This window comes from Penicillium bovifimosum (genome assembly GCF_028826915.1).
Source record: "Penicillium bovifimosum strain IBT 22155 chromosome Unknown utg000006l_segment0_segment0, whole genome shotgun sequence".
In the NCBI taxonomy this organism is placed as follows: Eukaryota; Fungi; Ascomycota; class Eurotiomycetes; order Eurotiales; family Aspergillaceae; genus Penicillium; species Penicillium bovifimosum.
The window spans coordinates 341,092-359,725 of NW_026622715.1; the positions used below are offsets into that span (position 1 = coordinate 341,092).

The 18,634-nt window shown below is 50.7% G+C and overlaps 6 protein-coding genes across 6 annotated transcripts; 2 read left to right on the plus strand and 4 right to left on the minus strand.

Moving 5' to 3' along the window:
- Positions 1–725: 725 nt before the first annotated feature.
- On the minus strand, positions 726–2,397 carry N7515_007762 (uncharacterized protein; the record flags this gene model as incomplete). The annotated part of the gene is made up of 3 exons (XM_056668506.1): positions 726–1,815; positions 1,869–2,015; positions 2,072–2,397. The coding sequence occupies 3 exons, from the start codon at positions 2,395–2,397 to the stop codon at positions 726–728; spliced, it is 1,563 nt and encodes a 520-aa protein (XP_056518336.1).
- A 360-nt stretch (positions 2,398–2,757) lies between these two features.
- N7515_007763 (mRNA-binding protein RRP12) lies at positions 2,758–6,640 on the plus strand (the record flags this gene model as incomplete). The annotated part of the gene is made up of 3 exons (XM_056668507.1): positions 2,758–2,820; positions 2,880–4,787; positions 4,844–6,640. The coding sequence occupies 3 exons, from the start codon at positions 2,758–2,760 to the stop codon at positions 6,638–6,640; spliced, it is 3,768 nt and encodes a 1,255-aa protein (XP_056518337.1).
- Positions 6,641–7,063: 423 nt separating this feature from the next.
- N7515_007764 (uncharacterized protein) lies at positions 7,064–7,420 on the plus strand (the record flags this gene model as incomplete). Its single annotated transcript, XM_056668508.1, has 1 exon — positions 7,064–7,420. One exon carries the CDS (start codon positions 7,064–7,066, stop codon positions 7,418–7,420), a length of 357 nt encoding a protein of 118 aa, XP_056518338.1.
- A 198-nt stretch (positions 7,421–7,618) lies between these two features.
- N7515_007765 (U6 snRNA-associated Sm-like protein LSm1) lies at positions 7,619–8,591 on the minus strand (the record flags this gene model as incomplete). Its single annotated transcript, XM_056668509.1, has 4 exons — positions 7,619–7,792; positions 7,896–8,011; positions 8,067–8,135; positions 8,198–8,591. The coding sequence occupies 4 exons, from the start codon at positions 8,589–8,591 to the stop codon at positions 7,619–7,621; spliced, it is 753 nt and encodes a 250-aa protein (XP_056518339.1).
- A 204-nt stretch (positions 8,592–8,795) lies between these two features.
- On the minus strand, positions 8,796–9,854 carry N7515_007766 (uncharacterized protein; the record flags this gene model as incomplete). Its single annotated transcript, XM_056668510.1, has 1 exon — positions 8,796–9,854. One exon carries the CDS (start codon positions 9,852–9,854, stop codon positions 8,796–8,798), a length of 1,059 nt encoding a protein of 352 aa, XP_056518340.1.
- Positions 9,855–12,099: 2,245 nt separating this feature from the next.
- N7515_007767 (C2H2-type zinc finger protein) lies at positions 12,100–13,242 on the minus strand (the record flags this gene model as incomplete). The annotated part of the gene is made up of 1 exon (XM_056668511.1): positions 12,100–13,242. One exon carries the CDS (start codon positions 13,240–13,242, stop codon positions 12,100–12,102), a length of 1,143 nt encoding a protein of 380 aa, XP_056518341.1.
- Between the last annotated feature and the right edge of the window lie 5,392 nt (positions 13,243–18,634).

Genomic DNA, 18,634 nt, shown 5'->3' on the forward strand with positions numbered 1-18,634 from the left:
AGTCAGGGAGCACGAAGTGATATCGATTTGTCATTTGAATAAAGGAGAAAACAGTCAACGACTCAACCGGACGTGAACGTCGTGAAGAGTCATATGATCCGGTGGACGCGGATTCGTGTTTTCTTTTCACGTAGCGTGAGACAACTATGTACGCAGTACTTTGTACAGGCATGAAATAGAATGATGCGGTATGGTCTCCTTGATTTACTATTACTGATAGTTGTTACTCCACTGTTTCTCTTTTCTCTACGTGTTATGGCAACCACGCTGTCTCATGAAAGGCCTGAGAAGGGGCAAGCCTCGAGTATACATAGTCCAGAAGTTCTTGTTACCGTTAGCCGACGATGAGGCAACAATGTATGTTCTTGAAGCCGAGGAAGGCACCACATTCGAATCACCTCTTCAAATACCTATGTTGACATGCATGATTGAGGTACTGGACCCGCGCGCAAAGCGATGTAGGTGAATTCCTTCCATATATAACCTCCAGGGCTCCAGCTTCCAATGGAATGCGATAGTTATAAAAGCTCACGCTGGTAGGGCTATTCCCGTATTTACCTCGCACCAAATCTCTTTCCAAGGCTGTGAGCGAGAAATGAAGCAAGACACACCATCGATCTCTCGTAAATCATACCTCGTGAGACTCCTGGGATCTCCATCCATTTTGCATTGAACTAGCCACTCTCACTCGCACTCGCACTCGCACTCTCACTCTCACTCTCACCCTAAGTCTCACTCCCACTGTCACTATCGTTCAGAGGCTCCAAGGCCCATATCAAGGGGTCTTCGTCGTGATGATTTGGGTCGTGGACAACTGGAATAGTTTCTTCAATTCCCTTGATCTCCTTCAGTGAAGATGACCCAGACTTTTTTCTTTTCAAATGGGCTAACAACTTCTTCATATCTTTATCGTGTTTTCGGTTCACGCCCTTGCGGTATCCCCGAACGCACAGATATTCCAGCGAATCTGGCAAACAGTCTATCAAGGGTGCATTGAAATACTCCCCTGGGGATGTCCAGTCGAAGCTGATGCCCTTGGCGAAGTACAGGAGCAAATCTATTCCCAAGCTCAGCCTTTTCAAGGCCACAAAGTCTTTCAGGGTTCCATAGTGACTCTGTACTTGCGAAACAAATTCGCGACGTTCCTTGCTTGAATAGGGGTCAGGATCGCTTTCTTGGTGGTCCATAGCGAATTCCCTCCTTTCTTTGTCTTTGATTTCAAGTAAATTAAATTGGCATGCGACGTCAACATCCAGGATTTCAAGTGTGTCTTTGTGCCGGCACATCGCTTTAAGAAATGACTTAGGATCGAACGGCGTGTCCCAAAGTGAACCGCCTCCAGCATAATATTGGATTTCCCTGAGAACCTTGAACGAAGATACCAGGACCGCAAGCGACAAAGAATCAAGGGACGAGCGATTAATGAATATTCTGCTGATATTAGAGTATCCAACTTTGAAACCATGCCTGTACAGGCTGTATGTCTCACTCTCCACGAAGTCAGTGGTGACAGATTCAATGGACAGGAGGTTATCCACGTAATTCAAGAACCTGAAGAAGCGCTCTCGCATCCAAAGCCACCTTTGATCTTCCCAGTGGTACACGCTTTGGGTGATCAGAGTAACATCGGAGAGAAGGCGGAGATATGGCTTGTTCTTCGGACTAGCGTTGGCCTCGGTGAGGAACACTGCAAGCGGGAAGTCCTTGTCACCGCAACAGGGAGGTACGAAGGCCATTGACGTGAGGTTCGGTGATACCACAATCAACATGATAGTCAAAGCTTGACAGATGAATGTACCGGGGCGGTTACGCTGTCTGTTTCTTGGGTTAAAACTCATCCAAATATTGAGGCCAGACGGTGTACTCACCCATCCAGATAACGTCCCGCTTTCGTAATCCTCTGCATGAGCATATTGACGATTGGCTCCTCTTTTGGTCCTGTAATCCGGCCGTTCTGACTACTTTCCGCACGAGATCCATCTCCTCGTTGCTCAGGTCTCGTTGGTATTTGACTTCTTTGTAAACCAAATCCGTGGTTTCTGGTACCAAACATTCGATACGCCGCACATACTGGCCCAAAGTAGGATTTTTCAGAATGCTCATGAGCATGTCAAAGGCATTGTCAATTGATTTTTCTTTGGAGGACACAATGATGTGATCATATTTCTGGCGCGTCGCCATGTCGCACAGAGTGTGGAATGTGCGGCATTGGGTTGAAAGAGCAGCCACATCGCGGTTAGAGAGATATGAGATAATCTGCCGAAGGGTTTCCTGTGGCAGATTAAGGAATGGCATTGTCGTCTGATCTGAGTGGTTGTGTGCGTCTGTGTCAACGGGGACATTGTTTATTTCAAGAGCGGGCAGCTTTGATGTCCCGAACAGGACTAGTCCAGGCATCGGAAGCGTTGCCTGAAAATATTGGCATTATGAAGGTAGTTATGAACTTATGTTGTTTAACTAGTCGCATCTTACTTTGCAGCTTTTGAGAAACGATTAGTACCACTTTCCATGCATAAGCCGACACTTTTTCAAAAAGTAACAATCAAAATCAGTTACAAGGCATTGGAGTAAACAACTCCACGGATAAATTTTTTGTCCACGTACCGCCCCGCCGCTTCTCTCACCGCCTCCAAATTTGCCGGACTTTACTTTTTTTCCTTTACGATTTTTATCACCGCCAAAAACAGCCCTCTTTCACATCCCAATACTATTGTGAATTTTCCTATAATCTTCTCCACCTCGTCGTCCACAATCATCATGGCGACTCTGGCGGAGAAGCTTGAGAAAATCAAGTCTCCCAAGTTGCAGAACCAGCATCATGTAAGTTTTCCCGTTCGCATACCCGGCCAATTGACTCTAACGCATTGACCCGCGAACAGACTGCTGTGGTGCTCTCTGCAGTGGAGGATACTCTTCGTGATCAGAAGACAGACTTCTCGCCTACCGCATACTTTGCTGCTCTTCTTGCGCTGCTCACCCAATCGCTGTCCGCATCGCAAGGCATCGTCAACAAGGACCTAGCGACATCCGTGGTCTACCTTCTCGATATCACCACCGCCTATGTCCCCGCCCCAATTCTCTGCTCCAAGTTCTCCCAAATCCTCGAAAGCCTCGCACCCGCGCTCTCCCTCCCCGAGGTCGAAGCCCCGCTATTGCGTCCGTCGATCGGCTGTCTTGAGTCTCTGCTCATCGCTCAGGATGCAGCGGCATGGAATCTCCCGCACACACAGGTCGGCCCGCGCCGCGCAATGGCAGGTCTGCTGAGTCTTTCAGTTGATCACCGGCCCAAGGTGCGGAAACGTGCCCAGGAGGCGCTTGTCAAGGTTCTCAAGGCGCCCCCGCCAAGCCCGTCTCTGGATCACCCCGGTGCCGATATGTGTGCTCAATCTGCGATGAAGACTCTTGGCGATAGCATCTCCGCTGCTCACAAGCAAAAGAAGGGTCGTCACGATGCTCAGGCCAACAACCACGAGCCTCTTATCATTCACTCACTGCAGCTGATCAAGACCATTGCTTCGGCGTCAGGTGGCTGGCCCAGCAAGAAGATCGAACCGCTCAGTGAGCTTCTGATGAACGCATCCCGCTCTACCAATGAGTATATCACCATGGGTGCCTTTGAGGTCTTCGAGGTCATCTTCGAGGGAATGGCGGATGAGTTCTCATCTTCGAAATTGCCCCGTCTCTTGGACGCTATCTCCGAACTCAAGCCTGCCCAGAACGACTCACAGCTCCTACCGCCTTGGATCGCAGTACTATCACGCGGATACGATGTGGCTGCGCAAATCACCCCCGAGGATACTTTTGAAAAGCTGCCCGATCTTTTCACCTTGATTTCTGGGTTCATGGCTTCGCCCTCCAGCAACATCCGCGTTTCAGCGTCCGAGTGCCTTATCTCATTCCTGCACAACTGTATCCCTAACTCGGTTATCATCGAGCCTTCTGTCTACGATGAGAAGACTCTAGAGAAGCTGTCTCGTGCGGCTGTCGATCTTCTCTCAGTGAAGTACCAGGCTGCTTGGAGAGAGGTGTTCAACGTTTGCTCTGCCATGTTCGATTGCTTCAAGTGGCGATCAAGCCCGTATCTCGTCAAGATCGTCTCCACTGTCGGTGAACTCCGCACCAACGAGGGCTTCCACGGTAAGAAAGAAGCCGATGCCGTCCTCGCCAGCGCTATCGAGGCCATGGGCCCCGAGGCAGTCTTGGAGATCCTTCCCCTCAACATCATCGAACAGAAGGCCGGTCAACCCGGCCGTGTTTGGCTGCTGCCCATTATGCGTGACAGCGTGACCAACACGAATCTCCGCCACTTCCGCACCGAGCTCGTGCCCTTGAGTGAGGCACTGTACCAGAAGGTGGTCAACTTTGGCGCTGCTGAGAAATCTGTCGAAGTGAAGATCTTCGAGACCCTGGTTCAACAAACGTGGGGTACTCTCCCCGGCTACTGCGAGCTGCCGCTTGATCTTGTAGAGGCACTTGATCAGTCATTCGCTGAGCTGCTCTCCAACGTTCTGTACAAACAGACCGAATTGCGTGTCGATGTCTGCCGTGCTTTGCAAAACCTCGTTGAGTCAAACCAGGCTATTTTGTCCGTCGAGAACGACGAAGATGATTTAATCCTGCAACGGCGCATCACCAAGGCTACTGCACGGAAGAACCTCGCTCACCTCGGCAGTCTTGCGAGCAACTTGCTGGCTGTCTTGTTCAACGTTTACAGTCAGACCCTCCCTCACTACCGCGGCTATATCCTCCAGTGTATCAATGCTTACTTGAGCATTACTCCTGAAAATGTAAGTCTTTCATTCAACGTTGTATACCAATCATCACACACTAACGCCCGTTATAGGAGTTGAACGAAACGTTCAACCGCGTAACTTCCATGCTTGAGTCATCTCTGATTTCCGAGCAAGAAGCAGCTGCCAAGCAAGCTGCCAACCCTCAGCCCCCAGCCGACAAGATGCCGCCGACCTCCCACACATTGATTGATCTCGTTATCGCCATGTCAATCTACCTCCCCCGCTCCAGCTTCGGTGGCTTGTTTGCCATGGCGGCAACCATCCTCAAAAGCTCCTCCCCTAATCCGGATCAGCAACTCATCAAGAAGGCCTACAAGCTGATTCCCCGTCTCGGATCGACGGAGACTGGCCGTGCTGCCCTCGAGGAGCGCAGCGGAGAGCTGCAAGCTCTCATGCTGGCTACCACCGACAGCACGCCTGCCTCTGGCCGCCGCGACCGTATGCTTGCCATCACCGAGATCATCAAGCACTTGCCCACCTCAGACCTGCACTTCATCCCGGCAATTCTGTCTGAAGTGGTATTGGGTTGCAAGGAGAGCAACGAGAAGGCACGCACAGCCGCCTTTGACTTACTTATCCTCCTGGCCAAGCGTACTATCGATCCAGAGCGCAATCCTGCCGGCACTGTCATCCGCAGATCGCTTGTGCCTGGTGTGGCAGCCGATTTGCCGGATGCCCCCGCTACTCTCGAGGAGTTCTTTACCATGGTGTCCGCCGGTCTGGCTGGCTCCGCACCGCACATGGTCGGCGCCACCGTCACCGCACTTTCGCGACTGTTCTTCGACTTCCAGACCCAGCTTCAACCTGAGATGCTGAACGAGCTCGTTGAAACCGTCGAGCTGTTCCTTACCTCCAGCAACCGCGAGATCGTCCGCTCCGTCCTTGGCTTCGTCAAGGTCGCAGTCGTCGTGCTTCCCGATGAGACTCTGCGCCCCCGTCTCAGGACCATGGTTCCCAGCCTCATGGCCTGGAACAAGGAGCACAAGGGCCGTCTTCGCAGCAAGGTAAAGGGCATCATCGACCGACTTGTGCGCCGCTTCGGCGCCCCACTCCTCGAAGCCATCGTCGGCGAGGAAGACCGCAAGCTCGTTGTCAACATCCGCAAAGCCCGTGAGCGCAGCAAGCGTAAGAAGAAGGAAGGTGCCGAAGGCGACGAGGAAGACGAGGAGAAGGCCGCCAAGCCCCAAACCGGCAACGCCTTCGACAAGGCCGTCTACGGCTCAGACTCGGACTCCTCCGACGGCTCGGACGACGGCGACAGCGACGTCGATGTCGACAACGTCGCGCAAATCAAAGGCCGCAAGAGAAAGACCGGCCAAAGCACCCAGTACATCCGCGAGATGTCTCCCGAAGACAACCCGCTCGATCTGCTCGGTTCCAACGCCCTGGCCAGCATCTCCACCACAAAGCCCAGCCAACGCTTCCTCAACACCGGCCCAGGCTCAAAGAAGAAGCGCTCCGCCAAGCTCGACGCCGACGGCCGTCTCATCCTCGGTGACGACGGCGATGTCGTTGCTGATGACGTGGAGATGAGCGGTGCCGGCGACGGCGGCGTCAACGCCTACCTCGCTGCCGTCAGTGGACCCGACGCTGTCCGTCGTGGTCAGCGCGGTAAGGTCAAGATGGGTCAGTCGTCTAAGAAGAATTCCGGCGACAGCATGGACGTCGACGAAGATGATCTCAAGCAGGACTTGCGCGCTTCTGGCGCCGGTCAGGCCTCTACTCGTCGTGGTCTCGGTGCTCCTAAGACTTCTGGTGGTTCTGGCGGCGGTCGTGTCGAGAAGCGCCGCAACCCTGGTCATGCACCCCGGAGCAACAACCGGTCTGGATGGGGGAAGAAGAGGTAAAATATCATACACCTTGCCGGTTTCCATTTTGGTTATCTGAGCCCGGACGGAGAGAAGGAGGGTGGCATCTAGCAGATCTTGGAGTTATTTGTTATCGTTTTTGGACTTTTTGTTTCCTACTTTTCTTCTATTCTTTTTTCTTTCTGCCATCCGGTCTTCGGTCCCTGTGCTTGGTTAGTGTTGACGTTTCTCATATACCCTCCGCTGTGGTGATTCCGTTGACTCTGGGCCTTTTGTGTTCTGATGCAGAGTTCTGCTCCCGTTTCATGATGTGATTACGATTCTGTTCAAAAGTTTTGGGGTCAATGGACATAGATATTATTTTACTTTTCGCTCGTAGTCACGTAGCTCCCCCTGCGTACGCAGTGTAATCATGATCTTGAATACCTTAACCATATCAGATCGATCTTATACGATATCACCATGTCTCTACGCAGGTTCGCCCCAGTTACAGCTACACAGAAACCAACATCAATGCAGCGTGACTTTCATCATATCTCATTTGCAGAGCAGCTAATCATGCAAGGAAACAAAAGTATCGAACATATCCATATCAATCAGAACTTCATGAAACCGAGCCAGCCACCAGGCCGCTCGGCAGGATATCCCAAGGAACAGAACAAGGACTCGTCCACTGGTGTAGCAGACATGCATCAGATCAACGCCAGTGCCCCCGTCACAATCTTATTGCGCCACAGAAATGCATCCAGGACATCCCCGAATCGATACAAGTGCGGGAAATCGCAGCCGTATTCAGTCGGGAATAGCAAAGCTGTCTGAGCCCGATGCTCCTAGCCCTCAATATCTTTGACTCGATATCCTTGAACACAAATAACGATACCGCAGATAGCCAGACGGCACGACAAGTAGAGAGCAACAGTCTCAAGTCTCAAAAGGGCAAAGTACAGACTTCCAGTCGCAGTCCATCATCCAGTTCCGGACAATCTCGAACACAGTGCCAAAAAAAAAGCGCAGAACCTAGAACAAGATCTCCCCGCTATGCTCAGGCTCGAAACCAAGTGCTTGCAACTCGTCGTAGCGCTTCTTATCGCCCTTTTTCCGCTTCGCTTCTTCCTTTTTCTTCAATGCGAAGACTTCTTCGAATGGGGCTCTGGTTACTTCGGGTGGGATATCGTCTTCACGGTCGAGGTCCTGTCATTGGATTATGTTAGTCTCTTCTCTGTATATGTATGCACACTGTATGTTATACAAGATAAACTAAAATAGGGTAAGTAAAATAAGATAGGGTACATACCACTTCACCTAGTAGGAGAACATTCTCTCCACGAACGATAAAGATGCCTCGCGGGACATCAGCATACAGTTGTCCAGCATAGATGCGTTCGACAGTATCCTGGAAAACTAGATTTGCTGCGAGGAGTCAGATCGAGGTATAGAGAGCAGGGAGATCGTGAGCGAAACATACCGAACTGATCCCAGCTTCGCAGGACACCAATGAGCTTTCGCCCGTCGCGGAGAATGAGCACAAGTTTCTCTGTGATATCAGCGTTAGCTACTGTGCTCTCCTTTCCTTTATATCACGCAGGAAGCCCATACTATCTGTTAGGTCGAGCAGCTGTGCGGCGGTTGTGAACATCTGCGGGGGTAATTGTGGTGGGCCGCCTGTTGGCTGGGGACCTGCTGGGCCGAGGGCATTCTGGGGGAATTGTTGATTTTGTTGCGGGGTGCGCTGTGCCGGGGCAGGGCTTTCTAGAGATAAGCGCTCCATGTTTCGTCTGTGTCTTGCGTTCTGGGGTTTTGGATTTGGCGGGGGAGGAGAAAATCCGAGAGCGGTGGGGAGGGAGGGCGAAGGAGGGACGATTGGGAGGAAGCGACGATGCGGATTAAAGGGAAGGAGCGTGTTAGGAAGAGGGCGAGGCTTGGATGTGGAAGGTGCTCGTTCAATTCGGCTTTTCTCTGCGCGATGGAGGATCGAGGTGAAGGCCGTCATCAAGGGCGGTGAGTTTGTCTTGTTTGCTCTTGTCTACGGAGTATCTGGAGATATCTGGAGATGCATCTTTTGATCTTCAATTAGATCGAAATAAATACAGCATCTTTTAGAGGCGACTGCCAGAAGTACATAGAATGGCTATAAGCAAAAGGGGGAATATCTAGAACAGTCAAAAAAATCCAAAGAGAACAAGCCCGTCTATGTCTACACAACCCCGACACCCCTATGCTGCCCGCGCATCCTCTCCTCGCGCCGCTTACTATACGGCGCACAATACGGCTCATCAGCAGAGCCAATACTGGCCCTAATACCATCCTGCGAGCGATGATAAGCCGGACTTGACGGCGCAGGCGGCAACTGCATAGCCTTGAACTGGGCATCCGTAATAACGCGCATACCATACAGATAGCGCATAAGCTCAAAATCCGGCCGACTACCCGCCAGCGTCTGACCATGACGATAATGATCCATAGCGACATGATCTAGCATGCGATGCCAGGCAGAGGGAAGATCAAGCTGCGGCGCGAGCACGACCGCATCGATAGCGCGCACAGACTCGCCAGGTTCCAGAACAGGCGAGGACACGGGCTCCGGGATCCCGTCGACGAACTTGGTATTCGGGCACAGCGGACAGCGCGCCGACGGCGGCGTCGGATGCGACCGAAAGTGGCTGAAGACATGTGTGCGCCACTCCGCGGCGTCGTCGAAGGACTCGTAGCAGTCCAGCATGTGGAAGAGACAGGCGTAGGTGCGCTGCTCGATGCTGGGTAGAGATGCGGGGATCGACGGCGTCGCGGAGGTTACCGACGGTGCGGCAGTGTCCCACGAGGACAGCGATGCGCGCGATAGCGCGGGCTCTGTGGCGCCGTCGGTGACCAAGGGCGATGTGCGAAATCCGTCCAGAATGTAGAATCCGTCTCCGTTGTTGTCTGCTCGTCTGGACTCGACGGTGGACCGGGACCCGGGTCTTGTGTCCACCGATGATATTGACGGCGACGGCGACGCACTAGATAAGTCAGGCATAACCGGCGACGATGATGTGCCTGTGATCACTACTTCTGAATGTTTCTGTCTTGGTTGCTTTTGCGAGCGCCCGGGAGTCCTACTTGACGCTGTGCTGGTACTCGTGCTCATGCTGATACTGACACATGCGGACGAAGATCGCCGTTCGACTCCGCGGTCGCGATCTCTGTTCGAGCGTGAGACGAAAGACTCGAAATCGCCTCGAGGGTCATCGGGGTTTGTGGGCTTGCGCTCCGACATGCCCCGCAGTCCCAGGACGGGTGAAGTATATTTCGCGCAATGGGGAGGAGTAGCTGGATGATGTCAGGGTCGGGTCCCGGCACGGAGAGGGGTTTTCATGGTAATATAGTAACATTTTCGTGTAGGCAGGAAGTCAGACGAAAAGAGGAGAAGAGGGGAAATGGGAGTGAACGAAAATGGATATACATACACCCCAGATGAGGTCCGACAAATGTCAACGGGATACTAGCACGCCAGTAACGACTCGATCTGCGCTCTTGGGAGGGAATGTCAGTATATGCATGACATCCAGCTGCGTCCCGTTGGCATACAATGAGACAGCCTCAAAGGGCCAAGCCAAGGCTCTCCTGTCTTTCTCTCCCTCTCTCTCTCTCTCTCTAGCGTTAGGAATCCATGCCAAAGGCACAGGAGTGGGGATATGCCAGGGGCTTCTCGAAGCGATAGAATCTTTGGAATTCTTTGAAGTTGATCTTTTTTTTTTGCACGCTAAGTAAACTCTTGGAGGGGCGGGGCGTTTGGAGCTAAAACGTGCAGTAGTTGTTTCAGGGCTGAAGACGGGATAAGGGAATACCGCTCTACATAGTATGTTGTATCATAGAAGGTAGAGGAAAGGGAAGATGGTTAGTCCTTTATTCTATTTATGTCCAGAAGAGCTCTTTGAAGATGTCTGGGATACAATGAATCGGGCACGGACCTACGGGAGAGCACAGGGTTGAGGTAGATACCCTAAGTACACAGTATAGAGATAGCGAAATCAAAGGGCATATTCTATTGAGAATCATTATTATCATTTATCAATACAAGATCTATGTCTAACGAAACACCCACTGGTAAATTAGAGTGATATGGAACAGGCTAACAGCCCTGGAGGAAGTGTCCGCTCTACACATCCTGAACCCTAGTAATGCCTTCATCAACCGCTCTATACTTCCAATTTGAACAACACATCAGATGTACCAGAGACAGATATACACAGTACAGGTCGTAGGTATATCTCATCAGCATCGGAACCAACCTATTGATGAACCCCATAGATAGTTCATAGTTATCTCGAACTTCACTACCAACAGTAGATACCTTCTTAAATCCGAAATCAAACCAAAATAGCATTGTATTCCAATTTCCCCACGAATCCCACATCAGCATTCGCCAACATGATCCTCAATCATGCCCCGGGTAGGGCAACAAGCAAACCAAACCCATCCAATCAACTACCCGTCTACCCGTCCGTCCAGGTACATGACAAGCCTCAGGCATGGATCAAGGCGCCTCCATCTTCCTGGCTACATAACCTGCCAATCTTCGGCATAACCGAACAAAACACAGCAGTGAGCACATAGCCTCGGGAAACGAGTGGACGGAATCTAGCATTGCGGCTGCAATGGTGCATGATGAGCGCTCTGGGCTCGGCGAGAACGGAAGGAGCGACTACGTCATCGCATAAAGCATGAATAGATAGAATAAAAATAAAGATAACATCAATTCGGGATGTACTCCGTACTGCAAGAGAGCTTGCAACACGTGAAAAGGATCTAGATCATTAGGGGCTCAGGGTTCTAGACGAGACATGTGCTTGCATGTGTTTATCAGTTGGCATGTGAAAGGATCTGGTTCTTCGGCAGATGATACCTAAATCTTTGTCACAAGGTGAGTGATACAGCTTCGAGTTGCAATTTGTTTCACTTGTCATTTCTTAGACGAGCCTAGGTACTGAGTACTTTGTGCTAACATTGTACAAAGACATGCAGTAGTTAGTTACGAGGGCGAGTTAAGGATCTGAGTAGATCGATTTGCGGGGAGATCACATGCAACTCCAACACAAGATAGCCTACAACATACGAAATGCTTTTGATATTGAGGAGTGAAATTTTTCATTTTGCTCATCCAATGTGGTATGAGGAATTAGGTAGAGAGAAGCGAATAAAAGGGAACAGAAGGGTAGAAGTGAAACGAGGCCACAGGCCTCAGAGAGGAGAATGACTAGAAAAGCAGGTCTTTCGACAGAATTTTGGACTCGAAATAAAAGGGGGAAAGAAAAACTCCGAGGGGAGTAAAGAAGCCATAGGTAAAGAAAAAGGTCCCGATCCGTCTATTTGGTGGAAGCGCCCCAGAAAAGTGAAAAAAAAGTTCAAGAACCATCCGACACCATTGATGCCCGCAGCCAGAGTAAAAATGCACAAGTCTATATCGTTTCGTAGCGCGCATAACATAAGTTTGAAGGCGTAAAGAGGTTGAAAGCAAAGAGTTAGAACCTGTCTGCCAAGTCCCCGCCCGCAACGGAATTGTTGGCGGACGAGTTCATGGAGGAGAATCCAGCCGCAGGGTTGAGCATGTCCTGCACCGCAACCTTGGGAATCTGCGGCACCGGCAGCTTGCGCTGGGTGCCGTCAGGTTTCGACATTATATCGGAAATGGTCGGGCCCATGTGGCCCTGGTTCGGACTGTAGTAGTTAGGGCCCTCGGGTTGCGGCTCCATTGGCGCCAGCGCAGGAGTGTGCTGGAGGGACAGGTGGCGAATTGAAGGCAGATGCAACTCGCTGGCGCCGAGCGGGCGCAGTCGCGGTGAGTGTGCAGGAGTAGCCAAGGGAGTGTGGTCCGGGGTGGGGGACAAAGAGTCGTGAGAGAAAGTAGGAGAAGAAGGAGCAGTGGAATTGGGTGAATTGGGACGGGAACGCTTGACACGGTGGCCATATCCATCATCCTCATCGTTGGAGTGCGAACGGGTCATGCTTTGCGAAATCGCGTACGCAGAGAGAGAAGGGAGGCCACGGTTAGTGGCATGATGGCGGGAACCGAACATTTGGTGTCCGCGAGAGCCGTGGAAGCCCAGGTGGTCATCACGCTCAACTTGCGACGCAGCTGTAGCCAGAAGATTGATGTCCATTCCGGAGGAGGCGCGCTCGGTGGTACGCGAGTAGGGTCCGAGATTCGAGCGCATGTGGTTGGCGTAGTTGGAGAAGGAGTGAGGGGGCGAAACGTCCGGAGATCCAACCTGGGAGACAGGAGCGGAGCGAGTGATGGGCTTGCTAGGAGGAGGCATCATGTTGGCGGCATTGACCATGCTACCGTCCTGTCCAGCAGCAGCCGCGGCTGCTGCTGCCAAATGCTGAGCTTTGTTACTGCGGCGCGAGTTGGGGTTGTTGTGAATGCGCGAGTGGCGGGTGAGTTCGTCGGACCGACTGAAACGCTTCGTGCAACCGGGGAACTGGCAGGCATGGGGCTTCTCGCCCGTGTGTGTCCGGATATGCCTCGTCTGGTGCTCCAGGCGGTGGAAGGCACGGTCGCAAAGCGGACATTTGTATGGTCGAGGCAGATCCTGGCGAACCTCCTCTGTCGTGGGACGAGCACCTTTCATGAGGGGTGGTAACAAGCTGACTGAAGAGGCCATTGAGTCTGTGGTCGATGGCGTCGACTCGGAGGAATTTTCGTGTGGATTGAGTAGATTTGAGAAACCCACTGAAGAAGCTGGCGGTGGCATGTGAATTCCCTTGGGAGTTGGCGTGAGTTTATAAAGGGTCGTCCTGAAGGGGGACCGATTAAGATTTTATCGCAGGGGTCCCGAGCTAAGGTCCGGTCGATCAGACACCCGTTTGGAGGAAGGTCGATCGGGATCGGAAGTGATGCGCGAAGTTTCCTGATAGCCCACTTTCGACCAGTCACAGCAGACTGATAGTAGTTTTCGAGTATAGATGTATGGGGGAGGGATGGTTTGTAGCGAGAGTGAAAAAAAGGGAAATGGAAGAACCTGGAGACGACGATCTGGGGAGTCACAGATGATATAGTGAGGAATGGAGGGGGAAGGGAGAAATCGGGGAGAAGGGGCAGTGTCGGAATCGGACTTGGAGAAAAGAAAATTCTGAAAAATCGTCAAGTCCAAAAAGCAAAAAAAGAATTAAATAAAGAAAAATTAAAAATAAAAGTAAAGACACTCAAGGTTGGAAGGCTAAGTGTGGGGGAGAAGAAGGGGAGGGGGAGAAAGACACCTGGGGGGGGCGAAAAAGGACAAGTGGGAAAATGGAAAAATTGAAAAAAAAAATTGAAAAATAAGACTGAAAAATACCGAAACGGGAAATCTGAATAGAAAAAAGAGGAAAAAATTGAGTAAAAAATTGAAAAAGACGTAGATCGTCTTACGAGTGGGGTGGGATTCTTGATTCTGTACACCGATAAACCTCATTCGGTGAAGCTATTGCTGTGAAGATTGACTAACTACATACTGTGTATTTGAACAATTGAATCGAATATCAGTTGCCTACATACAGTAGCCTACCTACTTACAAAGTCTACCATCGAAGGTCTACGTAACTGCAGAACTGAAAATGTGGGGACTAACATTTTTGCTGAAGAACCGTGTGGCGTGAGTGCGTGTCCCTATCCGGCTATCGCGCCTTTCAAGAATCCCCTTGCCTTCCTTATCAGGACTTCCACTGGCTTCTGCTCCATTCGGCATTTCTCCCCAGATTCTGGCTATCTCGGCACCTAATCACGAGCCGGGCAGAGTGGATGATTGAATATGATGGCATGCGGAGAGCCGATGACGAACAGAATCTGGGGAGATGGAGATATCTGCGAACTATACTTAGATACGGGCTGGTCCTCCACATCTCCGACGAAGTATAATGGGCATATTGTAGAGTGTAGACCCTTGAGACACCAGGGCTGAGTGTGATTTTCGGCTGGACCAGTCCAGACCCGTGTACGGAGTACAACTGAAGATCCTGGGGCATCTGATCCTGTCACGAAATGACGGTAGCGGGGATCATCGATGATGTCGACAACGAACTTATCTCAGAGACGGGTATGTATATCCCCAAGGTTAAATATTGTAATCATTCAATCACGCGAAAAATAACCTTCACCCCCAAACAATGAAGGAAAGGACGAAAATGAGTCGGGTTCAATTGCGACGCATTACCTGGCATGGCATCATCATCCCCGGATGTCAGAAACCGGTCCCTCCACCTTCCATTTGTCCATTGATCCAGGTTGGCCGATAATCCCCCGGATTTCGGGGAAAAATAAGAAATGACTAACGTTATCATTAATCAAACAAAATAAACCTGGATCACCCTGGCATCAGCTCCCCCTTGAACCTACCGATAAAGCTGATGGAGAGCGCTGATAGGCGCGGATCGTCCAATTATTGATAGCCCTGATGCAGCTGCCATGCAGCCGCAAAGCCGCGTATCTCGAGATGCGAGTTGTCAACCCCTGTACGATGAGCACTGGGGCTGCATTCCTTGCGCAAGAGACAGCGGTATCCTCGACTGTCAGCCAATGTCTACCAAGTCTGGCCAAGTCCAGCGTACCAGGGGTGTTGTAGATACCCTTTCTTAGCCGGTTGAATCTGAAATCGTAATAACCGGGGTCTGGGGCCCCGGTTCTCGAGAAGGAACATCATATTGTTATCGCTATCAGTCTGTCACACTGGTTCACGCTTCTCCCCCAGATACACATCGGACATCTTTCTCCGTACCAAGTTTGGCCCGGACTTTCCCCGGCTTAGAACAGAAAAGCCAAGGCCCAAAGGGGATAAGGGCCGAGGTCATAACGGGACAAACGGGATAAACAAAGATAATGCCCACTCGGCAAGATCCGAGTCCGGTCGCGTTTACCCATGTGCTGGGGCTGAGGTGTTTGGTTGGTCTAAGTCCGGGGTATCCATTCGAAGGTTATGATTATTACGTAGTCATCATATCGCTGTTGAAACGATTATTCATCTCTATGTATTCTACCACATACATTACGTATATGACTATGTATATAAAAGCCAAATAAACACATCTATATACGATGTACAATGTACAATGTACAATGTACGTGATCTCTAACTAAGCCGCAGGGACCAGTCCCTTAGTGGCAGATCGCAACGGAAACATTCTCACTCGGAACAGCGCATTCAGCCGATCCCCGCAGTTCCTACAGTCTACCTAAAGTATTGGCTGAATTCCCGGATCCTGGTCACATATGCGGAGAAGAGCGAACAAGCAAAATCCCAAAGATAAGGAGGCTCCAGCAATCAGGCTAGCTCCTCCTTAAAGGTGCCGGTCTACCGAGCTGAGGCGCTTTTACCGGGAACTCAGCGTATATCGAGAAATTGCACGAATCCCGTTCTCCATTCTGATTTTGGGATCAATACGTCCCGATAGCTTCCCGAAGGGGATATCTCAAGTTGCAGTTCCCCAATGGTTCTCCACGGGGTACTATGGAGAACTTCCGTACTCGGAGTGGCGATTTGCAGGATATCAAGACAGTCTGATCAAATAATCTGGTCTTAATTTTTTATTCGAATATTAACAGATGTGTCGAAGTGATTACCCGCCTTTTGCCGATGATTTTCCTGTTGTTCTGGGATCTGAAACCGGGCGCTTGGAAGTTGGATGTGAGTTGTTTCAGGTGATGAGTTCGCTCTCCTGACCCCCACAAGAATATGATCTATTGTAGAGAGCTTGCTCAGAATGTAACTACGCGGTAAAAAGATAACTCGTCTCATTTCCCTCTAATCTCAATCACCCTCTCACCTGGAGAAGATCCTCGTGACCATCGATAAGATCCACAAGCTATCGATGTTGTATGCACTCCCACTCTACTAAGTCAATCTCCAGCGGTGGGGTCCACTACGTACAAACCGGTGACAATTGCCAAAACTCAAAGAGAAAACTCCGACGTCCAACATCCTCAATCGGTCTAACTCTTTAGAAATGATCGACGAAGTCTATCACGCCGATATACCCGGTGATCCCCAGACTCCAAAGAACTACCCCAAATAGGCATTTGCGCGTTTCCACCTCTAACTCCCCCGCAATCCCCCAGCGATACGCTCTGGTCACCGAAATCGCACCCGCAGCAGACGATCTGCGCCTGACATCTCGGGGTAAATCTTCTGCAAAATCTGCAAAATCTGCCCTTGATCGTCGCGATCGCCCCCTAGAATGGGATTGATCCTCCGATATCGCCGCCAGGCTCTGTGCCACCTCCACATTAAGGCTAACCTATCACGCCATCCGGGGAAGCAAGCTATGTACATATCCTATGCATGATGCACACTGCTACTGTCAACTTATAGCATTTGCAGTATGTATGTGGATTTGAAACCACACAGGGGGTTTCGTGACTGTGTTGGATTCCGCGTATCGCGCTCTTAGCATTCCAGTTTCTTCGACAATGCTGATCTATCCTATTGAGTATTGACTAATATCCGGTATGCAGACCAGCGCACAGGGCGGGTACGTCGATCCTGACGGGATAAAAAGCAAAAAGCAAAACCAGTTCTAAGAAGGACTAGGCATGACTAATGCGGGACAGAAGAGCAAGGCAAGGGTAGCTAAGGGGACAGGGAAAAAAAGTACACAGTGAAAAAAGTAACAGAAACAGAAACAATGAGTAAGTGCAAGAGGAAAGGATGAATGTTACTTACTCCTCGATTAGGACTATGGAGATAGCCCCGAACGCCCTCCGCCCTCAGTCCGGAGCCTCGTCGTCCTCCGTGGCTTTGACTGTGTTCTCTTTCCATCCGAGACAGCAGAGATTTCTCAGATTTGGGATTTTGGACACTCGTGTATCAAAGATTTCAACCAGTGATATCTATTTCTAGTACCTAACGGTTGGCAATCACCCCCGCACCTCCCAGATCGTCACGCAAGATAGCGTACGATGTAGGGTCCGGGGCCTTGAGACAAGGTTCATGGATAATGATTTCTTTTAGTCTTACCTAACTCCATCTTGATATTTTCAAGGTTTTGGAGATTGGAGATCAATGCACATCATGATCTAACCTCGCTCATACTCCGGTGACAACGAGAGCAGCACGACCTCACAGGAGACACCCGGTACCTCTACCAACTGGCTGGACATCAATCCAATACGGTGTGAGTCATGGCGTGCTCGGCCAACAAAACCCAGCTGAAAGCCGCTGAAAAGAAAAGAAGGACACACTCGTGCATGTAACCAATAACCAACGAGCTTGCTTGGAACAGGGGATGGTCTCTATTTTGCGCTGCGTTTCCAATCGCCCTGATCTCCCCTTTCTTGCTGCCTAGGGTCGCTTGTAAGGTCGCCTGAAACCCCTTCCAACTAGCGCCACCGGTCAGCTAAAGACAAAGACGCAATTTACCGGGTGTAGTGTGGACCAGGTAGTTAAGGGGCTGATTTAGGCTGTCAATATTCAGGTGCAATTTACTGTTGTATGTGGCATGTCCTACCAGCGTGGAGAGTATGACTTGAATTTGACATTCTTGAGGTGACATTTTGTCATACTTGGCAGGTCCTTGATGCGGGGAGAGTTTAGCAAAAAGGGATAATCCGGGGTAGTGTTTTAGCTTTTGGGGCAACATTTAACATTCCACAAGACCAAAAGGAATGAGGGGTGGGTGTCCATTTTGTTACTCTATTCGTGATGTAATGGGACCTCGAGCGACCTCGAGGCTGTCAGGCTGATTTGAAGACACATATGCTGTAAATGATTTTTTTCTTTTTCTACAGTGCAACCCTGATCAATGAGCTGGTTTGGGCCCTTGTGGTCTACATGTGATTACCTAATGGATTTCCCCAAATTCAGCCCTCAGCTATCCCCTTATACACACACACCTTACCTTAAGCCCACCATAGCTCGCCAAGACAAGGATCCGCGATCCACAGCTTCTGGAACAATTTACCCCCTTGGCAGGCCCATTAAACGCAAATGCTCTCACCCTCACACTGATATCACCACATGCGGGGCCGCCATTCCGGAGTCCGTGATCAGACCATTGGTGGGATAGTTCTTCTTTTACCCGGCAGCC